The sequence below is a fragment of the Sorex fumeus genome, unplaced genomic scaffold (genome assembly GCF_029834395.1).
Source record: "Sorex fumeus unplaced genomic scaffold, SorFum_2.1 ptg000098l, whole genome shotgun sequence".
In the NCBI taxonomy this organism is placed as follows: Eukaryota; Metazoa; Chordata; class Mammalia; order Eulipotyphla; family Soricidae; genus Sorex; species Sorex fumeus.
The window spans coordinates 30439416-30463307 of NW_026606155.1; the positions used below are offsets into that span (position 1 = coordinate 30439416).

The window sequence follows — 23892 nt, forward strand, 5'->3', positions numbered from 1 at the left end:
TCCGTGAGATGGTGCCTGGAACATGTTGGGTCCTGTGACCAGGTGAGCACTCGGGTGCTGGCTGTCTTTATCTGCGAGAAGCACATGACCAGGATCTACCTGAGAGATGGAAAACTCCAGCTCCTGCAGCCGTCCCAGGAGAATAGGATTTGATGTCTCACATATGTGTCTCACCAAGGTGTGTACTTCCTGCCTTAGCAGGACAGGCTATTAGGAAGAGCCAGGGAAGCCCAGGACTGAACACACGTGTCTTTCAAGACAGAAGAGGGGCCTCTGGCGCCAGCCTCAGTCAGCCATCCCTGTTGCTCAGTGGCATGCGTCGCGGGCATGTGTTCTGTGTAGACAGGCTTGCCCAGCAGGTCTCTGTGTGGCCACGCTCCGAGAGGCCTTGAGCCCTGCCCAGGAATGTTTGTCCGAAGGGCGCCAGGGCTAACCCCACAGCCAGGCAGTCTGGTCAACAGGTTTTTGCAGGTGCTTCTTGTGTACTCAAGTTTGACTCCAGGGTGAATGTGACCCAGAGAGCAAAAGGAAGCACTCAGGGAAAGGAGGCCCAGCTGAACTAGCAGGACCAGGGCAGCTGAAATGAGGCTCTTGAAGGAGACGCTTTGAGAAAGGTGGGGAAGGGGTTATGTCTATGGTTAGTTAAAATTGGATTGAAATGCTTACCAGTGTCTGCCTTCTCCCAGAGGGACTCAAACACTGCTTTGTCTTTCTTTGGGAGCCATACCTGGCAGTGCTCAGGGCTTACTCCTGCTTTTGCGCTCAGGGATCACTTCTGGCAGGCTCAGGGGACCATATTGGATGCTGGGGATCAAACCTGGCTCAGCTTTGGGTTTTCTGTGTGTTTGTTTTGGCTTTTGGGTCACACCCAGCGAGGCTCAGGGGTTACTCCTGGCTCTGCACTCAGGAATTACTCCTGGCGGTGTTCTGGGGACCATATGGGATGCAAACGAAGGTCAGCCACATGCAGGCAGTACGCCCTACCCGCTGTACTATTGCTCAGGCTCCTTGACACTCATTTTTGAAGTTCCATGCTAAGGTCATTTGGTCAAGACCCTTTTGGGGTGGGACCATATCCTGTGGTGACTGGGGACTACTTTCAGCTCATTGTCCAGGGGAGTTGCTCCCAACAATGCTTAAGACCATGCCACGGGGTGCTCGGAGTGAACTCAGGCCTCCTGCATGCAAGCATGTGCTCCGGAAGCCCTTTGGGTGATCTCTATGCACCACCCCACCCCACCCCACTTTTATTTCAGCAGGCACTGGCTGGTTTATAATGCAGCCAGAGCAAGACTATCACCCAGGCAGGCCTGGTCACCCAGCACCAATCTGGACAGCCTCCAGGAATGTGAAACTGGAGCCTTTATACCAAACAGCTTCTCCAGCCTTAGGAGGAAACCCAGGTGGGGAAAGGAGTTTGCTATCATCTACACTGAACCCAGAGTGGAAAAACCTCAAGTAACACGAGTCCTCTTTGTCTTACAGTGCTGGGGATCGAACCCAAGGTCTCACACGTGTAGGGCACATACTCTGCCACTGAACCTGTCCCCGGCCCAAGTACAAGGATCCTTAGAAGGTCATGCTAGGTGATGAATAGACAAAGATAATTTCAACATTTGGGATATACCAGTGTTCCTGTTTTATTCCTCACAAAAGTCCGCTGAGTAGATACCCTTCCGCCTGGATGAAGCAGTCCAGAGAAGCAGGCACGACTGTGGGTCTGGAGTGACTGGCCAGGCAGCCCCATCTGCAGTTAACCTTACAGGGGCGTCTCAGCACCTGTGGCTGATGGAGCAAGATGTCACCTGGCCAGCCTGTGGGTTCAGGTGCCCTGATGAATGGGCTCAGAACTTGGGCTCGTGCTCACCCCAGCCAGCACCTTCCACCCTGCATGGTGGGTGTGCCTAGGAGCCTGACAGGTGACCCAGGACAGTTCATAACCGGCCAAGCGGGTTCCCTTCCGTACCCCGTGCAGACTGTCAGGTCTCACATGAATAGTCTCCTCTGATGTCCAAAGCCGGGGTGGGGCCTGGTACACTGACATCCTTCTCCAGGCCAAATTAGCCGGGAGTCTTTGCTCTTCATTTTTTCAAAGGATAGAAAAACAGAATCAAGAATCCAATATTAGGAAATAAATGTATGGCAGCACCTTCTGTTGCACCTTCTATTCCGATGCTGAATAGTACAGGCTTGAACTTCCTACCAGAGAAGCGGAAGCCTGGCAACTGCTGTGGCAGGTGGACAGGAACAGGTGTGCATGTCACAGGGCAGGTGGAGAAGGGCCCAGGGAGAAAAGCAGTTCAAGAAATCACCACCTGAGGGGCTGGAGAGATAGTATAGTGGATATGGCACTTGCCTTGCATGCAGCCAACCTGAGTTCAATCCCCACCACCTCATATGGTTCCCTCAGCCCTGCCAGGAGTTAGCCCAGTATGCACTGCCATACCACCTGAATGTGCCCTCCCACACCCTTAGTCACTCGGGCCAGGTGAAGGAACCCCAGCTGGTAGCATGGTGCCTCCTGGGCACCTGTGTGAGACTCCACTGTCTCCTATCTTTCAGTGCATCAACCAGCCAAAGGTATCAGGGCCCGAGCTGGGGCTAAAGGACAGGGGCTGAAGGCTTTGGGTCAAAAGGCCAGAACACAGCCAGGTATGAGAGGACTGGCATGCCGCCCACACATACCTCTTGCCGGGCTAGCAGGAGCCTTGGATCATGCTTTCTGACCAGACCTTGCGCATGTTTCCCAGTTCAGAGGGGAGCGCCAAGCCCGTGGGGAACGCTCTGGGAGTATTTCAGAGCATTCAGAGCTCAGAGATGCCCAAGCCAAGGACACTCCCTGCTCCCTGCTGCACCCAGGCAGAGCCTCACCTAGCCAGGCGACCCTCACAGGCCCACCAGCAGCTATGCCAGTGGACTGTGGCTCCCCACCTGTGTTCTGGTCGGTCCTAGGGGTGACCCTGCATACAAGCAGCAGTGCCGGGCCTTGCAGATCCCTGGCAGCTAATGACGTCTGGGCCTGGCCTTCACACTTGGCGGAAGCAGAGGGGAGCTGCGGCACCATGCTGCAGATGTGCCTTTGCAGAGGCATGCAGAGGATGACGTCCCAGAGAGAGGGCAGCACAGGGGAAAAGCAGAGAGCAGGGCCAGCATGGGTCATTTTCTCCATCCTCCTTCCTGGGCTCCCCAGCCTGCTGACTGAGCTGGGTGGTACAGAGAACATGGGCCAGAGTGTCCACATTCAGCCGTGCTGACTGGCTGCCATGGTGTGTAAGTCCAGGCTCTCCAAGGAGCAGGGCCTGGAGAGGAGAAGCTCAATAAGGCACACCAGAGGTCCCCAGGACTCAGCCTCCCCTTAGGGGCCATCAGCAGGGTACATCCCACTGTCCTGCTGGTCAGCAGGCCTTGCCACCATGCCAGGGGTCACCTTTGAGCCTGCTCCAACTCCATCACCCAATGTCACCATGTTACCTTTGAACCCTGCTCCAGCTCCGTCACCCATTGTGTTCCAGAGCCCGTTGTGTCCCTAAAGCCTACGTCACCGCATGCACAGCAGGTAGCAACATGAAGGCTCCTGCCCCAGGTCAGCAGGCAATCTTCCCTTTAGTGTAGAGAGTTTAAAGACCAAAGATGGAGAGGTTAGTATGTGAAACCCTCACCCAGTGTCAACCAGCATCAACTATTTTATTCTTTTATTATTTTATTCTTTTTTTATTTTTGTTTTTTGGGTCATACCCTGTGGTATGCTCAGGAGTTACTCCTGGCTCTGCACTCAGGACTCTTTTCTGGAAGGTCCAGGGAACCATATGAGATACTGAGGATTGAACCTGCATCAGCCATGTGTGCCCTACCCCCTGCTCCAGCTCCAGCCCCAGTCATCAATTTAAAAAGAAAAAGAACAGGGCCCAGAGCAGTAGTACAATGGTTAGCACACTTGCCTTGCATATGATCACTTCTGGTTTGGTCCTCGTCACCACATGGTCCTCCAAGCACTGCCAGGATAGCCTGCGTGAACCCCGGCACTACAGGGCCTGTGTGGCACTACACTGACCCACTCCATTGACCCACTGACCAACAAGTGGTTGAGAATTGACCGGATCCCCGAGCACAACTTAGGAGTTCTCCCAAAGATGAAAAATACATGAATAGAAGTGAGACTGTGTGTGTCACAGAAAAAACTATAGCCACCTGGAAGCTCTTCATGGCCAAAGCCATAACACGAAGTACAAGGGACCCAGGCAACACACCGCAACAGACGCCAAGCCAGTATGGCTCTCACAGGGTCCAGGCAAAAGTGTGGCTGGGCCAGGTTGGAGAGGGTGACTGTCATTAGAGCTGTGGCTGATATCTGGGAAAACTGATTCACGGGCTTCGCTATGAGTCACAGACTATCATTCTCTGTCCCAGGTGGCATACTTGGTTCGGGAAGTGTTGTAGCCAGGGACTTAGGAGAAGGAAGAATGCACAGGAAAGGGGACCAACTGCTTCTTGTCACCAACCCTATCCTGGTGAGAAAGGGGGATACACAAGGAGGGATTCTCAGCCATCTTGCCCTGATAGTGATCCGACTAGCCACTGCCCGTTCCACACACCCTCATCCTCCCCTCTTCCACCCCCATGCCCTAGAACTTTTCTTTTGAAGCTGGGTGGTGGGAGTGTGTGTGGGCTTTGGAGACAACAGATCTGGGTTCAGGTTCAGCCTCCAACACTTGGAGCCAGGAGGAGGACTCAGAGCAGTAAGCTCTCCGACCTGTTTCTCCAGTTGTAAAATGTAGATAGAGCACCTGCCACACCCACCACGTGAGGCTGACTCAGGGATCAGATGAGGAGAGGCAGTAAAGCAGGAGGAACTGTGGGGGGGTCACTGGGTGGATATTAGAGGGCAGCACCCAGCTGGACAGCCCTGCGGGACCCTAGGGCTGATTGGAAACAGTTTTGCCCACTTTTTCAGTAATTTTAGTTGAAAGTTAAGTGTAATACAACTCAGATTGACTCAAAATGGAGAAATGCAGGCTATGTTTCAGGAGCGGTGTGATCAGTGCCCATGATCAGTGCCCATGTTTCTCAAGACGTTTCTCAGGGTGTCTGGGTACTGACTTCTCAGGCTGGTTTGCCTCTAGGTAGGAAGACAGTTGTAGGGGTCCTCAGGCACACTGTCCATGCTTCCTAATAGAACAGAGCTCCTCTTCTCCTTATCAGCTCTCTGGTCTATTTTCAGCCACACGCTTAGCTCTGAATTAGTCACTGTGGCAAACACAAGCCTGTGGACTGTCTTCAGCCTAGCTTGCTACCAACAAAATGGACAAATTACTAATATAAACAGGGAGAGATTACAAAGGTTGACTTAGGGCCAGGGAAATAACTCAACGGGCTGGAATGGGCTGGAGCACATGGATGGCATGTAAGAGTCCCAGTTTCGATTTTTGGCACTGCATGTCCCCCTGAGCATTGCCAGCAGTTGTCCCTAAGACGTGTTCCAGGATTAGCTCATGAGCACTACCGCTAGGTAGTGAACACCCCACCCCTACCCCACCCCCACCAAGACAAAACAAAAAAAATCTAATTTTATTTCATTAATAAAATAATTGTGGTTTGTTCCCGGGTTTCAGCACCAAAATTTTTGTTTTAAAAAATCATTGACTTGTATCAGTCAAGGCCTGATTCTGTGAACAGGGGAACAAGCCCATCTAAGCCCTTTGGTACCCACAGGTGGAGATGAGCCAACCGTTCCCACTTGCATGTTCTATTTCACAGTAGAAATCACTGTCCTGAAGAAAACAGTGGTGATCTACCTCATTCATTTTCCCCTTCTGTCTACAACCCTAATTGGTGTTTGGGGCTTTTCTATTCCTCATTCTTAGATGGTGAGCCCCATTTCCCACTCATGGGAGTAGCAGGTGGCCAGAATTCAGGCCTGTGCACTGCATTCTGGCTTCTCAGAAAGGCTTGACCAGTGTTCCGGTGAACTCGCAGGAAAGGAAGGCTAGGACAGCTTTCTTGAGAGCTGAGTTTCATCCTCGAAGGATTTTGGGTCTGGAGTCTGGCTACTGCCATTGGACAGCTACTGGAAGAGAGCCTGAGGCTGGAGCTGATATGGACATAGGAAGAGAAACCTCCTCCAATCTATAAATTAATCCCAAGCTACTTCCTGAACATTTCTGGCTAGGAGATGCTCTCCCTGTTGCTTTAAGCCTGATTGGGTCAGGTTTTCTGTTGGTTGTGATGATGCCTAAGTGAAAGGCACTGACATCCCTGAGCAGTACAGAGGTAACTAGGGAGTTTAGTCCAAACTTTACCTCCCAAGTACATTTGCCATTTGACACTACTAATATTACATGAAAAACATCCCAGCCATGAAAGTTGCGGAAGAATACTGAAAGGATAGAAAATTTGTTGGAACCCAACCACACTTTGTGACAGTTTTGTGCTAAATGGCAGAACACAATTGAGTAGGTGCAAATATCACCGACTGGTTGCAATACCTAAAATATTTTGTACTTAGCTCTTTATATAAAAGTATGCTGCTTCTCACTGTAAATGGTAGAATATACTATTAGCAAATTGCTTCCCCCCTCCAAAGGAGTACAGTGGTTCCCCCCTTAAGCTGCAGTTTCACTTCCCGTAATGTGTGTTACCTACCTACCCATGGTGAACTGAGATCCCCAAACATTAGGGGGTCTTTGATGGGGCCAGGAAAATAGTACATCAGGTAGGGCACTTGCTTTGCACAAGCTTCACCTGGATTTGATTCTTGGTCTTCCTCTCCTGAGCCCTGCTAGGAGTGTCAGGTGTGGTAGCAAAGCCAAAATAATAAGGTACTTCAGAGACTATGTATCAATAGCTTTTATTACAATAGTTATAATTATCCTTAGTTGTTAATTTCTTATTGTTTCTAATGTGCAAGTTAATCTTTACCTTAGGTGTATGTGTATAGGATATAATATATATATACATATATATGTATATGGTTTGGCAATACTTTTAGTTTCAGGCATTCACTGGGAGATGGAGGGTGTCATAGAATAAATCTCCATGGATCAGGAGGGACTTCTGTACCCAAATAAAAGAATACTGTGGGCCCCTTCATAGACCTGAGTGTCCCATTAGTTTCAGTGCCTATTATCCGTATCTGAAAGGCAAACTGTCCTTGAACTGAACCTACTACAGAGAGTGAATGAGAGACAGCTGAATCTTGGCTAAGATGTGGCCTATGCCACACCAACAGTGTACCCAGGATGTTTGCAGGCACAAACGACATCCATTTCCCAGTCCTCTATGTTGAGGTGCTGATGCTTTGGGGGCGCATATGGGGGCACACCGGCGACCCATTTCCACAAAGAAGCGTGATCAGTGTAAACATGGTGGGAGACAAGTCCTTCCATTTCCACAGCAGGATGTTGGCCTTAGCCACAAATACTTTATGCTGATGAAACAGCCAAGGGCGTGTAACCAGCCGCCCCTCCTGAATGCCATCTCTCTGCTAAGTTAAATCACCATGAAGGAACAAACCCCCCCCCTTATTTTTTTATCGTGGGCTTAGATCAGTGGAAGGACAACACAGAGCTCTAATGTGCATGTGCTTTTCACAAGAAGAGGCTTAGTCAAGGACACTACTGTTGGTCCTGAGTGCTATGGCTTCTTTCTATGCTTGGGGACCTCACCCAGTGGTCCTCAGAGGTTACTCCTAGCAGTGCTCAGAAGATCATGTCTACTTAATGTTTCTATGTTTCTGCTTGCACTGCAATCCTTTCAGTTCTGTGGCCCCTAATGGTGAATTCTGACTCGGAAGTGCTGCCTTGAAGAGAGGGTGGCTCATGCTGAACCCAATTATCTAAGGGACTACCTTAAATCACTTCAGTGCCAGGGTTGAGGTGTCCCTCCTCCTCCCAGGAGACCGTTAGGCTTACCAACCCACACAGCAGCACTCACGGTAGGTCAGAGAAGAATTTAAGGTGTGAAGTGGCCCTATATGGAAGTAGAAATGATGCTCATTTGGTATCTTTATTGTTGAGGAAAATATTTAGGGGAACACACCATGAATGCTTTCTAAGTGCCTTCTACTTTGGGGGTCCCCTTCCTAAATCTGAGATTCTGCCTCCAGGGTGAATGCTGTTTAGGAAGAGAAACCCTCTAAACCCAGTGGGAGCAGAAAGTGAGAGCACAGGAAACCCCCAGAGAGATTATCAAAGGCCCTGTCCTCTGCCTAGACAGACTTTACTTACTCTTTGGGGCTCAACTCATATCCTCCCTCCTTAGTGGAAAGCCAGACTGAAGCAATCCCTTTTGTCTCTGAGCCACATTTATTACTATTAATCTCTTACTACCTGTGGTTACTGTTGTTAGAGACTTTGCCTTTGATTGGGATGATCTGGAGGCTACACCGCAGCCAAGACAGCAGATCCCAAGCTTTCGCCAGCAAAAGAGTAACCAGGGGCAGAATCTACCCTGGCCAGCTGGCCAGCAAATTGGCCTTGGGTACCACCTGGGAGCACTTTTTCCAGAGAGACGGTCACATCACAGAGCTCATGACTGTCGGTGCTCTGTCTCCCCACCCACAGTCCCCACTCCCAGGCCGGGGAGACTCCAGGAAACAAAGTGTGACAAAAGTGGGCTCCTGGCATGTCAGGGTATAGCAAGCTCTTCCTAGTCCTCAGCTGGCGGCGGCACCGGTGTGATGTGGCTCCCAAGTCCATACTCTGCCACTGCGTGCCCATGCGCAGTCTAGAAACTAACCATCTCTGAGCAGCTTTGACCCCTCCAACTCTGGCCCAGGCTGCAGAAATGATCTGGTGACCCATCACAGAGACATCCTAGAAAATGTTATTCTTTTATTATTTCAAGGAGGTAATACATAGCCCGATACACCAAAGCAGGAGGGAATTAGAGGCAGCACATGGCCAGTTTCTGAGAAATGCCTCCTGCTGCCGTCTGCCCGCCACCAACAGCTGCTCACGTAAAGGCCCATCAGTGGCGTGGAACTGGCTGTGCCCGGAACAGTGGGCAGATGACCCATCTGGACAATGCCAAAAAAAAAAAAGGGGGGATCCATGTGTGCAGCAGAAGCTGAAGTACAGGATGGTATTCGGTTCTGCCACAACCACGCTGACCAAGTCCCAGCCAACTGGCCAAGTGCAGGTTTACTGCTGTGAGCCCCAAACGGGCAGGATGTGAATAAATCCTGAGTCAGAGATTAAGGTGAAAGACTTAGTCGTGTTAATACTCCGGGTGAGAGAAGACAACACTGTCTGGGGGAGGACGGATCAGGAGACTGGGGGAAGGTGGGGCAACACAGAATGATCACGGGCTGCAGGCTTGGGAGTGACAAAGTACAACATGGTACATGATGGGGCGGGGTGCAGGGCTGGAGCCTGGGGTGGCTTCCTCTGGCACAGAATTGAATGAGAGGTTCATTTCCAGTCATAATTGCTTTCCCGGGTCTCATCTCACTCCCGCTGTGGGGGAGATGGGCTGCTCAGTGCTTCAGCGGGCCACACCCACACAGAGACATTCCCATCCCCCCCCCCACCCTGCCTCACCCCACCCCTAGTTCCTTTCCCTCTCCAATGACCCGGAGAGGAGGTGAGAGCCTCAGGCACCTCCGGGTGAAGACCCACAGCAAGGAGTTTTCTAAGAATTCCTGATGATGGGACCCAAAGCGCCACCTCTGTATATAACTGATGTAATTCCACCCAGGAGGAGGGGCTCATTCCTGGTGACTTAAAGGTGGCGTGCAAGTGGGCTTCACAGTCACGGCTCAGATGACTGTCGGTGCTCATGATGTTACTCACATCAGTACGGCTGCTGGAGTGGGGAGCTGGTGGGGAGGGGCTGCTCTTCCCGGCATGCACTGCTCCCCCATCGACCCTGACCAGGCTGATGCTGGCTGAGAGATTTTTGGTTTGACAGATAATGGGAAGAATTTTTAACAACCCCGGCATTGTGTTTTCCAAACCCAGAGCCATCCGTTAGGTTTTGTTTGGTGGGAAAGGACAAAGAACCATCCCTCCAGAGGGGCCAAGGCTTTTGCAGCACAGAACGCACTCACACGGACACCTGAAAACCCTGGTCTGGAGGGAAGGAGGGGAGCACAGAGCTTCAGGACCCCGTGGCCTCTAGTTGGAGGCAGGTTCCGTGGATGCCTCATCTTCATGCTCCTTAAAGCCTGGAACGGGCTTCTGCAGAAAGTGCATAGTGGCCTGGATCACTTTTTCCGGCCCGATATTGTACACAGGGTGTGTGGGCTGCTGCAAAGGAAAGAGCACATGTAGGGTTAATCTTCCCAGCCATCCTGGGAAGCATGCACGGTGCCAGGCCTAGAATTTTACATAAGGAATCAGCAACTGCACAGAGATTTATCACACTGTCCCAAGTGTTCATCCAGGTTATTGGTAAAAATGTTCTGCAGTTACACAGAACACAAAACAAGATTAGAGAGCCATTAAAAACATGCCAAGCGAGTACAGCAGGTAGGGTGCTTGCCTTGCACGTGCTACCCGGGTTCTCTGCCTGGTATTCCAGCATGGTTCCTTGAGCAGCACCGGGATTGATTCCTGAGTGCATGGACAGGAGTGTGACCAAAATAAACAAATAAAAAACATGTTTTCAAGTATCTATGGAATATTTATATTTGTATATTTTGGATTTATTTATCAAGCAATCTTAGCAACCTGAGTCCAGCAGTGTATTAAACACATGCATGCATGTATACAATATGGGAAAATGCTTCAAATGTACATGCTGTATCAGGATATACAATAGCATGCAAAACTTACTTTTAATTTTATTTGTAGTGCTGGGGAGGGAACCCAGGGCCTCACATATAAAAGGCAAGTGCTCTCCAACTGTTGAGCTACATTCTTAGCCCAAACTTACTCTTAAAGAACTTGTTTGATGTTCTTTAAGAGTAGGAACAGCTCAGGAAACTAGGAGCACGCACATCCAAGTTCAAACTGTTAGCATGCAGCTCCCTGAGCATCATGGGGTGGCCTGGTGTTCCCTGACTCCAGAGTTTCACATCCTCAGGCCTTTATAACTGCTAGGTTGATCACTGGGAGTGGCCCTAGGGCCCCCTAAGCCTTGGAAAGACACACACACACACAGTTTTTTACTGTTTGTGGGCACACATCACAGAGGTGTGGCTCAAGTGAGCATGTACAAGTTTGGGTTCCATCCCCAGAACAATACTGGCCTCTAAATGCCACCCTAGTTCCCCCTAAGCACCACTGGGGATGACCCCATAGCAACAAAAATAAATGTGCTCATGGATGTGATGTACATGAAGAGGCAAATACTGGGTATGTATCAAAACAAGTGATAGGTTTTTAATTTGCTTCTTTATGCCTTCATGTATATTCTATTAAATTATATTCAAATAATGAAGGTAATTTACATTTATAATCAAGGAAGAAAAAGGGCCACAGTCCTACTTTGTAGTAAAAGAGTTGGGTCTTAATGAATTTCTCTGATATTGTCCCACTGAAACCCCACAGAAGCTTTAGGATTGAGAAAGTGCAACCCTAAACCCAACACTCACGCCACCACCTCTTTGGGAGAATGAAACATAATTTTAGGGGTGATTTAAAAGAATTCTCTTCCTGGGTCACTCCAAGTAGTGCTCAGGAGCTGCCCCCTACATGGTGCTTTTCTAGTAGTGCTAGGGGAACCAGGAGCAGCTGGGGTTTTTCTTGAGTTACCTCCCTGGTCCAAGATTTGAAACTTAAGAGAATACTATGAGCAACCTTATACCAAAATATAAACATCCACTGGGCCAGAAAGATGGCTCAGAGGGCTGACCAAAGGCTTTGCATATGGAAAACCCAGATTTCATCCCCAGTAACATAGGTTCCCTGAGCACCACTGGGAGTAACCCCATAGTGCCATCACAAGGAGCCCCTGAGCCAAAACCCCCCAAATAACCCAACATAAACAATCAGAGCCAGAGAGATGGCTCAGTGGGCTGGAGCAAAAGGTCTGTATGCAGGAGGCCTAGACTGGATCCCTAGCCTGGCCTGTGGGTCCCCCAAGCACCGAGCTGGAAATTGTCCCAGAGCACCACTGCATATAACCTCATATTCCAAACCTGCAAACCAAACATTCAGACAAATGGAATAATTGTATAGAACAACAGCAAATGTTGAAAATGGACTCAAGTTCTTTGATCTGCCCGTCGGCATGTGAGGGGAGTGGTTCGTCACCTTGCAGTTAAGGCAAATGGGCATATTCCCTTCAGCCCGGCAAGACCCTTCTGGAGATGGGGCTGGAGCGATAGCACAGCGGGTAGGGCGTTTGCCTTGCATGCGGCCAATCTGGGTTCGATTCCCAGCATCCCATATGGTTCCCTGAGCACCGCCAGGAGTGATTCCTGAGTGAATCAGTACAAGCCTTGCATGTACTTGCTCTTGCAGAGCCAGAAGTAACCCCTGTGCAATGTTAGGTGTGACCCAAAAAGAGAAAAAAAAGACCCTTCTGGAGAAACTAATACCTGAGTGCTCACAACAGCACTAGTTGCAAAATAAAAATGGAAACTGTCTCAACGTCAATCAGCAGGAGAACAGAGAAATTCTCTTGATGCCTCTGCATGAGGGAAAGCCCAGGGAGCGAGCGACACAAAGCCAGGCTCCGTTGGGCTGGAGTGATAATACAGCGGGTAGGGCATTTGCCTTGCACGCGGCTGACCCGGGTTCGATTCCCAGCATCCCATATGGTCCCCCGAGCACCGCCAGGATTAATTCCTGAGTGCAGAGCCAGAAATAACCCCTGAGCATCGCAGGGTGTGATCCAAAAAGAAAAAAACAAAGCCAGGCTCTGCAGGGCGAGGAGCTGAGTGACGGGCGCTGCTAAGTCTTCTGTTAGAGGCAGAGAGTGTGCAACAGCCCTCGGGGCTCCTGGGCACATACAGGATAGCACCAGTACAAAATCCCGCAGGCATATGCGCAATGCCAGATTTAGGGAAAAGTGACTCCTGGGAGTGAGATGGGGATTGGAAGGGGGTTGCACTGGAGGCAAAGAGAGAAAAATATCAAGGCTGGAAAAATATAAAACAGCATTTACTCTGTTCTCTGATCACTAATGGGGTGGAACAGCTTTCCAACCAATAGATGTTTCTTCTACTGGAAACAGCTGGTGACCCTTAGTACGGGCCCCACATCTGGCAGCTGTGAACACGTCAGTCGGTGTGAGGTGAAGGCTCCTGTGTGGGCTCAGGCCTGTCTCTTGTGTTCGGGTCACTCGAGGGTGGGCACAGGAATAAGCTAACCATTTTTGAGGGAGGTAAACAAAAAAGAGTAAATCACACACCGTATGTATTGTGAAGTGCCCCTCCGGAGGGCACAAACATGACACAGAGGCACAGGTTTGGGGATGACCTCATTTACAGAAGGGAAGATCTGAGATGTCATTTCTGGAGGGACTGGAGCTCAAAGTTCAGGAGCAGACAGTGGGCTGCACAGGGACCACTGGATAACACTACCTGTGGCTTCTTCAGCAGAGACCCAGGGGACCAGGAACCTGGGTCCTAGACTTTAGGATAAAGACCCACCCAGAGGCTGGGGAGATGGCTTAAGGGTTAGAACACATGCGTGGTATATGGAGCCCCAGGTTCAAAGTTTGGGACCGTATGGTCCCCCCAAGTACTGCCAGAAGTGGCCCCTGAACACAGCCAGTGGGTCCCCCACAAAAAAGGGGGTATAAAACCTGGCAAGATGGAAACCTGCCCCTACCAAGCCCAGAGTTTATCTGGAGATGCACCACTCCAGGGAACCCCTGGGGCCCAGCCGTCCACACAACAGGATTGTGGAGCTCATGCCCTCCTGGGCTCCTGAGGAGAAGCGGGGTCAGCCTCCCTGCCCCAGCTTACCAGAGTATTCTCAGGCACCCCCAGGACCACGTCGTGCAGCATGGCCCCACTGCCGAAGTGCTGGGCGATGGATAGGCCGCTCAGGCAGTAGCAGGTGTGGTAGAAGTCCCGCGACCTGCAAGGACAAGGCTGCTCTGAGCAGGCACTTCCTGCACCCTAACCCACCCCAGCCCCCCTGCAGCCTCCCATCAGATTTCAGCCCTGCATGTACTCGCACTCACCTGCCCTCCACGGTTCTTCTGTAGTGAACCCCTATTTTCTTTCCTTCTTTTTTTCAGAGTAGACTTTTACGTATTCATTTCCCCTTCTTTTTATTGATTTATTTACTTTTATAAAGTTGTTCATGATGATTTATTACATTCAATATTCCAATACCAATCCCACCACCACTGCACCTTCCCATCACCATTATTTCCAATTTCTCAACCAATACTCAAGCCTGCCCCAATAGCAGGCCCTAAATAATTTGATATTGCTTATTTTTATGAATAATTCTCTAAAAATGATGACAAAAGGTTTCCTTAGAAGAAAATGTGTGAAGATTGTTAGTATCTCACCATAGAGCCATTGTGACCTTATATAAGAGATTACTAATATGTTACACGTTAAGCCTTGTGAGTTAATATTTTCTTTTCTTTCTTTTTAATGTAGGAGTACTACTATTTATTCAGCCACTGATTGGGCTGACTGAGTTGGGCATGAACTCCACTATATTTTCTTAATTAACATTGGTTGCCTTCCATTTTACATCTCATCCAATGTGGTATGCTACTCCTCATATATCAGTGGTGTAGAGTTTGAGATGTCGCTCCAGGAATTCTAAAATTTTAAATTTTAAAATTTAAACAGCTGGACTTAAATTTTTTAACTGGATGGTGACTGCAGCTTGTTGATCTCTTTTGATATTTATTTATGAGTCTCTGTATCACGGCCAATTAATGAGCTTTTTTGGCATCAAGGGAAGTTCATGGGCGTGACTGACAGGTCTTTTTTTAATTTTTTTTTTTTTTTTGGTCTTTTTGAGTCCAAACCAGAGATGCTCCAGCAGGGTTACTCCTGGATTTGCACTCAGGAATTACTCCTAGTGATGCTTGGGGGGACCATATGGGATGCCAGGGATCAAACCCAGGTAGGCCGCATGAAGGCAAATGCCTTAACCGCTGTACTATGGTTCTGGCCCCTGAGCCTCTATTTTCCCCTTCAGTGTTTTCCAAAGCCTCATCCTTCAACCCTGCCCCAAAAGGAGCAACTGTCACTTTAGTGTTGGTCCCCTCCAGCTGTTTTCTGGAAAGGACTCACTAAAGAGTGCTAGTGCTAAATTACAATACTTCACTAAGGCCGGAGTTGGGGGAGGGAGTGACTCAAAGGGCTAGAGCACATGCTTTGCATGTGAGAGACCTGGGGCTGGCCCTGGGCACCAAACCAGGAGAAACCCATAGCACTAATAGGTGTGTTCTTAAAACCCAAAATAACAACAAGAACAACAATAATAAATATTTATCTAGAAGAATACCAAAATGTCTAGAAATGGGTTAAACTGGTAGACTGCTGGGGTGCAGCCTTCAATGTACCTTCTCCTGGATGCTGAGAGGGCTAAGTATGTGTAGATAGAGGGGTGAAAAGCAAAGGGAATAAGATGAATTTTACTTCTTTGTGTTCTTTTATTATAGTACACATAGAGATAGTAATCTACCCTGTAACCGTTGTGATTATCATCTGTTTATGATGTGCAGGAGAGTTAAAATCCTTATCTTCACCACATCAAAAAAAGGAAAGATAGAAATCATATGATATATCAACAGATGCATAAAAAATGTTTGACAAAATTCACCACCCTTTTATAATAAAGCTCTCCACAAAATGAGGATAAAACGAACTAACTAGAACATAGTAATGGCCATATCCGAGAAACCCACAGCTACTATAGTACTTAGTGACAAAAATTGAAAGCCTTTCCTCTAAGGATAGGGCACAAGGCAAGGGATTCCATGCCTCTGCTATTAGCAATTATATAAGAAAAACAAATGAAAGGAATTCATATTGGAAAAGAAGTAAAACTCACCATTTTCAGACAACATGATACTATACATAGAAAACCCTAAAGACATCAAAAAAACTTATTTAGAAACAACAAGCCCTAAAGTAAAATGGCTGACTACAAAATCAAGACACAAAATTAATTGCACTTTTATATGAAAATTGATGTAGAAAGAAAAAAATTAGAAAAAAGAACACCATGGGAGCACCAAATAAAGGGTGTTGGGAGGATCCTCCCAGGATAGAAGCATGCTGAAAGTAGACTACAGACCAAACATGTTGCCACTCAATGCCTCTACTGCAAACCACAACACCCAAAAGGAGAGAGAGAACAAAATGGAATTCCCTGCCACAGAGGCAGGGTGGAATGGGGGGTGTTGGGGGGGGGGGGGATACTGGGACCTGTGGTGGTGGAAAATGGGCACTGGTGGAGGGATGGGTACTTGATTATTATATAACTGAAACCCAAGCACAAAAATTTGTAAGTCTATAACTGTACCTCACGGTGTTTCACTAATAAAAATTAAAAAAAAAAGAAAGAAAAAAATCTCATTTATGACTATGTAACAAAAAAAAAAGAGTTCATAGGAATCCATTTAACAAAGAAGAGAAAGACATATATTGAAAACTACACAGTGAGTAGGGCATTTGCCTTGCACACAGCTGACCCGACTGACCCAAGTTCGATTCCTCCGCCCGTCTCAGAGAGCCCAGCAAGCTACGGAGAGTGTCTCGTCCACACGGCAAAGCCTGGCAAGCTACCCATGACGTATTCAATATGCCAAATACAGTAACAAGTCTCACAATGGAGACGTTTCTGAGCCCGCTCGAGCAAATCAAGGAACAATGGGAGGACAGTGCTACAGTGCTACTCAAAGAAATAGAAGACACAATGAAATGGAATAAGTCACTATTCAAAGAAATAGGGGCTGGAGCGATAGCACAGCAGGTAGGACATTTGTTTTGCATGCGGCCGACCTGGGTTCCACTCCCAGCATCCCATGTGGTCACCCGAGCACCACCAGGAGTAATTCCTGAGTACAGAACCAGGAGTAACCCCTGTGCATCTCTGGATGTGACCCAAAAAGCAAAAAAAAAGAAAGAAAAAGAAAAAAAATGGAAGACACAAGAAGCACCGTAGCACTGTCCTCTCATTGTTCATCACTTTGCTAGAGCGGGCACCCGTAACATCTCCATTGTGAGACTTCTTGTTACTGTTTTTTGACATATCCAATACACCACAGGGAGCTTGCCAGGCTCTGCCGTGCGGGCGGGATACTCTCGGTAGCTTGCCGGGCTCTCCGAGAGACAGAGGAATCGAACCCAGGTTGGCTGCATGCAAGGCAAACACCCTACCCGCTGTGCTATCACTCCAGCAACTGGAAATGGAAAAATATTCTATTCATGAATCAGAAGAATTTATTATCTACTAATGAAAACATTAGGCATTTGCTGCCGTGTGACCTCTCATTGTCTAGTTCTCGCTCTCAGAGAACCCGGCAGGCTATTGAGACTATCCTGCCTGAATATATGCCTGACAGGGAACACCTGTAAAGGTGATTAGAGGCTGCCCCAAAAGCCTCCATCCCTCTCGGAGAGCCCGGCAAGCTACCAAGAGTATCCCACCCACACGTCGGAGCCTGGCAAGCTACCCGTGTCATTACTTTGATATGCCAAAAATAGTAACAATGATGTTCCTCATTCCCCTGACCCTGAAAGTGCCCCCAATATGCCACTGGGCTACACTAGCTTGTGACAGGGATGACTGGAGATGTTACTGGCGCCCGCTTGAACAAACTGATGAACAATGGGATGATAGTGATAGTGATAGTGAATGAAAACATACAGATGCAATGTAATCCCTATCAAAATTTCATCTTCAAGGTCAGAACAACTGCTGCTAATGTTTGTATGGAATCATAAAATTCTCCAGTTATCAAAGTAATACTGAGAAAGAGATGATAGGGGGCACTCTAGCCCTTGATGTTAAAACAGATAATAAAGCTGTATTAATCAAAACGGTGTGATGATGAAATAAAAGCAGACTTTCAGATCAATGAAAAGCCCAGAAGTAAACCTTCAAACATATTGACAGTTAAATGTTATGTACATAAACAACAAAGGAATCCAGAGGAGGAAAGAAAGCCACTTTAACAAATGGTGCTGGGAAAACCAGTCAGACTGCAAAAAGAAAGATGAAATTGGACCACTACTTCAGACCATACACAAAAGTTCATTGAAAATGGATTAAAGACCTTGATGTTAAACCTGAATCCATAAAATACACTGAGGAAAACAGAATTCTCCATGATATAAGTCTCCGAGGAGACTTCTATGATTTGACTCCATTGGCAAAGAAAAAAGTAAAAGTCAACATAAACAAATGGGAGCACATCGAGTGAAAAGGCCACTTGTTGCAAAAGACACTCAGGTGAGAATAAAAAGATGCCCTACTATATTAGAGAACATATTGGCAAAGGGCTGATATCCGAGATATAAGGTATTTGCAAAACTCAGCAACAAAAAACAGCCCCATCTAAAAATAGGAAAGGAGCTCATAGACAGTTCCTCAAAGAAGACATATAGATGGCCAATAGGCATATGGAAAAAGTTTTCATCACCACTGATTACCAGGGAAATGAAAATCAATATGACAATGAGATAACATCTCACACCAGTAAGTGTGAGACTTGTCAAAGAGTCTAGAAAAAAACAGTGCTGGTGGGGAAGTGGGAGGAAAAATACCCTACTGTTGATGGGAACGCAAATTCATTTAGTCTCAGTTAAAATAGTAATGGAGACTTCTTTTAAAAAATTGAAAATAGGGGGCAGGGAGGTGATTAAAAGGGCTGGAATGAATGTTTTGCAGTCCCAGGTTCAGTCCCCAGTACCACAAGGTCTGCCAGTACCACTGGAGGTGAACCCCAAGAACAAGGAGTAACTTCTGAATACAGAACAAACAAAAAGAAAATACAACTACCATGTGATCCAGTAATTCCATTCCTTAATATCTATTCCAAGAAAACAAAAGCACTAGTTTGAAAAGATATTTCCAGATATATTTTCATTGTAGCACTATTCACAATAGCCAAGATCTAGAAACAACCCAAGTGCCTCAAAACAGATAACGTGGATTAAAATGCTGTGGTTTTAGCACCCAAAAGGAGAGAGAGAACAAAAGGGAATGCCTTTCCACAGAGGCGGGGTGGGATGGGGGGGGTTGGGGGTGTGGGAGGAAAACTAGGATCACTGGTGGTGGAGAATGGGCACTGGTGGAGAGATGGATACTCAATCATTGTATAACTGAAACCCAAGCACAAAAATTTGTAAGTCTACAACTGTACCTCAGCGTGTTTCACTAATAAAAATTAAAAAAAATAATAAAGTGCTGTGGTTTAGATACCTAAAGGAATACTACTCAACTATGAAAATATGAAATTTTGCCCTCTGCCACAACTTAGAACTAGAGAGTGTCATGGTAAACAATAACTCAGAAGGAAAAAGAAAGACAAATACCAGATGACCTTACTCATATGTGGAATATAAATAAATAATATAAATAAATAAAGCAAACTTGCAGGCTATCGAATGTAGCCTGCCCACAGGGCAGAGTCTGGCAAACTCCCCATGGCGTACCAAATATGCCAAATACCAGTAACAATGATGGGTCTCATTCTCCTAAAGAGCCTTGAATATAATCTCAGGGCTAGGATGAAAGAGACGTTACTGGGGCCTGCTCGAGGCAATCGACGAATAACAGGATGATGAAATGAAAAATGAAAATGAAAGCAAGGGAATAGAAACCATCTGATGAAAACCCTTAGCTCTATCAACAGAACTGAATTTACCAGGCAGGCAGGCAGGCAGGCAGGCAGGCAGGCAGGGTGGAGAGGAAAGAGGAAGATGAAAAGGGACCTAGGGACAGTGGTGGAGAGATAATGGAACTTCAGTGGTGGGTGTGGCACAGAACACATCCTAGGCCTTAAGCATTGATATTGATATTACTAAAATGAAAAACAACATCTCGTATCTTGTTCTGTTAAAACCATATTAGTTCTACAAAACAAAGAGAGGAAAGAAAAGCCACCACCCTAGCAATCTGCTTTCCAATCTGGGTGGGCAGGTGGTGGAGGTACATGAAAGCTTAGGAAGTAAAGTGTCGTGGAAGTACCAGGTTAAGGGATGCGCCACACCCACACCAGGCAGCAGGGTGGAATGGGAACCTCATAAGCAGTCCCAAGGGAGCACACCCCTCACTCCCATCCTGTCCCCAGCCTGTAGGGAGAAGACACTCACTTGCCAGGTTTGTCCAGAAGCCCCCCGGCCGGGCACTGACAGCACATGAGAATGTACTCCTGCAGCGCCTGCTGATGAAACATCCAGTGGCTCATGCTGAGGGCTGGGTCCCCTGCAGAAAGGCAAAGGGTCAGTGCAGGCCTGGGCAGGTGCATGCTAGGATCTATTTTATACCCAATTGGAACAGTCCAGGGTTCCACTCTCCTTTCCTCTCCAAGACATCACATTCTTCATAACCTAATACTCTTCTTCATGTCCCAGAGCATGCCCCTCCTCGTGAACCCTGGCATCGGTCAAAGAGCCGCAGTTTGGCAGACTCTCCTGGCCCCATGCCAAGCTGTCTTCATTAGCACCCCTCGGAGGGGGGCAGGTTGAGTTTCCCTCCCCGCCCCAAGCAGAACCCACCCCACAAAAAAATCCCAACGCAACAATAAAAAGTATTCTAGTATTGCCCTTCCTTCCTTTTGTTGTGGTACCAGAAGGTGACACACCCTTGGTTGCAGTGCCAGCACACTGACAGGGGTGCTCTCCCAGGGTCTCACACTCTAGTTGCGGTGCTTAAACACACACGCACACACACACATACACACACACACACACACACACTCATGCTGCACTGGAGATCAGACCCTTTGTGGGTGCTGGGGGATCACCAAGGGCAGTACCCATAACACCACACGTGGCATGCAGTATGGTGCTGGGGATCAAACCTATGGTCTCACCTCAGACTTGTAAGGCAGATGCTTTGGGACAGAGCTATTCCCAGGCACCTTAATTCACTTTTCCTATCAGGTTTTCGTGCTGCTGTGAGACCGACAATGGGCCACAGAAGGTTTTGTTCTCTGTGTTTACAGTGATTTCCCTTAAGTAGATTCATAGGGGCATAATTAGAGAAAAAGTATCTTTAACACTTTTAATAGATACTAATAAAGTTAATAAAATATAATTTGGGAAAAAAACATGTTGTGAAACTATAGAAAATATTTTTTTAAATTACATAGCTTCTGGCTGGGGAGCAAGCTCAAACGGCCAGAAAACCCTGGTTTGGGAACGCTGGAAACCCTGGTTTGGTCTCCAATACTGTATGGTCCCTTAAATAATGCCATGCGTGGCCCCAAAACAAAGATTTTATATAGCCACCAAGAGTTAAAATTTTCCAGCACTGGCCATTTAAAAAAAATTCTCAGCAATTAAAATTTAAATAAAATAGCATCTGATCATTCATTTTGACTTGAATGCCGCTGGTTATTAATTAGGGTGAAATTTCCCATAAATTTTGCCTTCTAGCTATGTTTTTCTATTGGTTTTTTTGTCTTCTACAGTCAATATCAATTTTATTAATGTGGCATTTTATTATATTTACCCTTTACCTATATCATATACTACACCACTTTCCTCTGTATGTTTGCTCTTTTATTTGGTTAAATGGGTTTTTAAATTACAAATGTAATGTGTGCTAATTATTCAGTGTGCCACTGATTACGCTGGTTGAATTGGGCATGAACTCCACCTTACTTTTTTTTTCTTTGTTGTAAATTTATTTATTGAATCACCAACATGTATATACATATACATATAGTTGATATATATACTAACTATAATGACTTTGCTGATTTTTTTTCTTTGTTAATTCTTCATCAAAAGCATAAAAAAAAAAGGATATTCAGGGGCTATGAATGTGGCTCAGAAGCATAGCACACATAGCACACAAAAGGTTCACATATTGAGGCCCTGAGTTTAATCTCCTTCATAACAAAACAAAACTACAAAATCCATTATTTAAACAGGGTTGGAGCTTTTTTAAGAAAAAATTAAAATTCTAAACTTAATTATCCTGAGAGTTCCACAACTCTGAATACTCTAAAAACTACTGAAACATATACTTTAAAGAGTTGTCAATTATATAGTATAAAAATTATATCTCCAGAAAATTATTATTTTTAAAACCACACTCACTGAACTTTAGAATAACTCTATTAAGCATCTGCATAAAATATGCCTTTATTTCCATCTCTAAGGTTCCTTTTATCTAAGAAATCAAAAGTCTTTCTAAACAATAATTCACAGGTGCAGTCTTATGTGGCTCAACTTCATGGGTGGACAAATACAGGTCTGGGGCACATCCCTAAGAACATCCAAGAAGCTCATAACAATCATATAAACAGAAATTCACCATCCTGATGCTTCTTTATTGTTTCAGAGAAATTAAATAACCTACTGATTTAGTCAGCATTTGCTACTTTTTTTTTAAATGTACGAGTATTGCTAATTATTCAGCCACTGATTAGGCTGGTTGAATTGGGCATGAACTCCACCTTACTTTTTTTTTCTTTGTTATAAATTTGTTTATTGAATCACCATGAGAGCAGTGACAAAGCTTTCAGATTTAAGTCTCAGTCATACAATGATGATACACCCGTCCCTTCACCAGTGCCCATTTTCCACCACCAAAACCCCGGTATACCCTCCATGCCAAACCCTCCCCCTACCTGTGGGGCAGATCATTTCCACATTACTCTCTCTCTACTTTGATTACATTCAATATTTCAACACCAAACCCACCATTATTATTTGGGATTTTACCCAAACGCTCAGATCTGCCGAAAAGGCAACTGTAGACAATTTGTTTTCTATTGATGGTTATGAATAACATATGACGTCAACCAGTTGCAGCAGTGGCCGCGCGATTTTGGAACTCTGAAATTTTAACAGTTAAATCTGGAGAATTTCTGCCAAAACCTGCTGGGTTCCGAGATTTGTTCCTGAGTCTCTGGGATCATGGTCCCTAAGCACCTTGGTCAGGAGCCAGGGAGGCCGTTCATGGGCGGTGACCCGGGGTCTCATTGGGGCAGGGAGGAAAGGGCCAGCTCCATCCCCACCCCATGAGGCCCCACGTGTCTCGTCACTCCAGGACCAAACCTGATTGTCCAGTGGCCTCTGGAGGATGACAGCCACCGAGTCACCAGGAGGGAGCAGGAGGAGGGACAGCACCCTTTGCCTCCTGGGGTGGCCTGGCGCTGGTAACTGACTGCAGGGTCTGGATGCATTTCTGCCAAAAGCCGCTGAATTCTGAGATTTGTTTCTGAGTCTCTGGGATCATGGCCGTTAAGAAATTTGATCAGGAACCAGAGAGACCTTGCCTCCAATTATATAGCTGAGCCGGAGGTGGTTTGTGGGTGTGTCTCACACATACCTAACTTTTGGACATTTACTTTCTTGGTAAACTTGGCCCCAAGTTGTTGGGGTCTGGCCACAGACACAGCAGCAATTCTGGGGTATCTGGAAGTCTGAAGGTACCATCAGGCTGCTGATGAACTCATTCACAGGTACTGATTAACCTACTGGTGGCACCATACCCCCAGCATTTGCTACTTTTAAGAGAGTAAAAATAACGCATTCTTCTACTTAAGTACTTCCTACAACATGCTAAGGTTACCCCCATGGGCCAACAGTTGGCCAGGGCTCACCTGCTATAGAGTTGGGCCCTTGCCACCTTGCAAGGGAACTTCAACTTTGAGAAAGGTGTTTATTCCTCTATTAAAATGAAAAGGGTAGTACACAGGGTCATTGTTGAAAAGGAAAGCACAGGAGCGACAGCACAGCGGTAGGGCGTTTGCCTTGCACGCAGCGAACATGGCCGACCCGAGTTCGATTCCTCCGCCCCTCTCGGAGAGCCCGGCAAGCTACCGAGAGTATCTCGCTCA

General features: G+C 46.9%; 1 protein-coding gene across 1 annotated transcript in view; it reads right to left on the reverse strand.

Annotated features, from left to right (window-relative positions):
• Window positions 1-9552: 9552 nt before the first annotated feature.
• The window catches only part of FNTB (farnesyltransferase, CAAX box, beta), a 74631-nt gene continuing 60291 nt past the window's right edge, over window positions 9553-23892 (reverse strand). The window contains exons 10-12 of the mRNA XM_056133985.1: window positions 20189-20300; window positions 13856-13970; window positions 9553-10244 (exon numbers count right to left, since the gene is read on the reverse strand). Of these exons, the coding sequence (XP_055989960.1) occupies window positions 10113-10244; window positions 13856-13970; window positions 20189-20300 (359 nt within the window). The 3' untranslated portion in view covers window positions 9553-10112. The remainder of the gene's footprint in view (window positions 10245-13855; window positions 13971-20188; window positions 20301-23892) is intronic.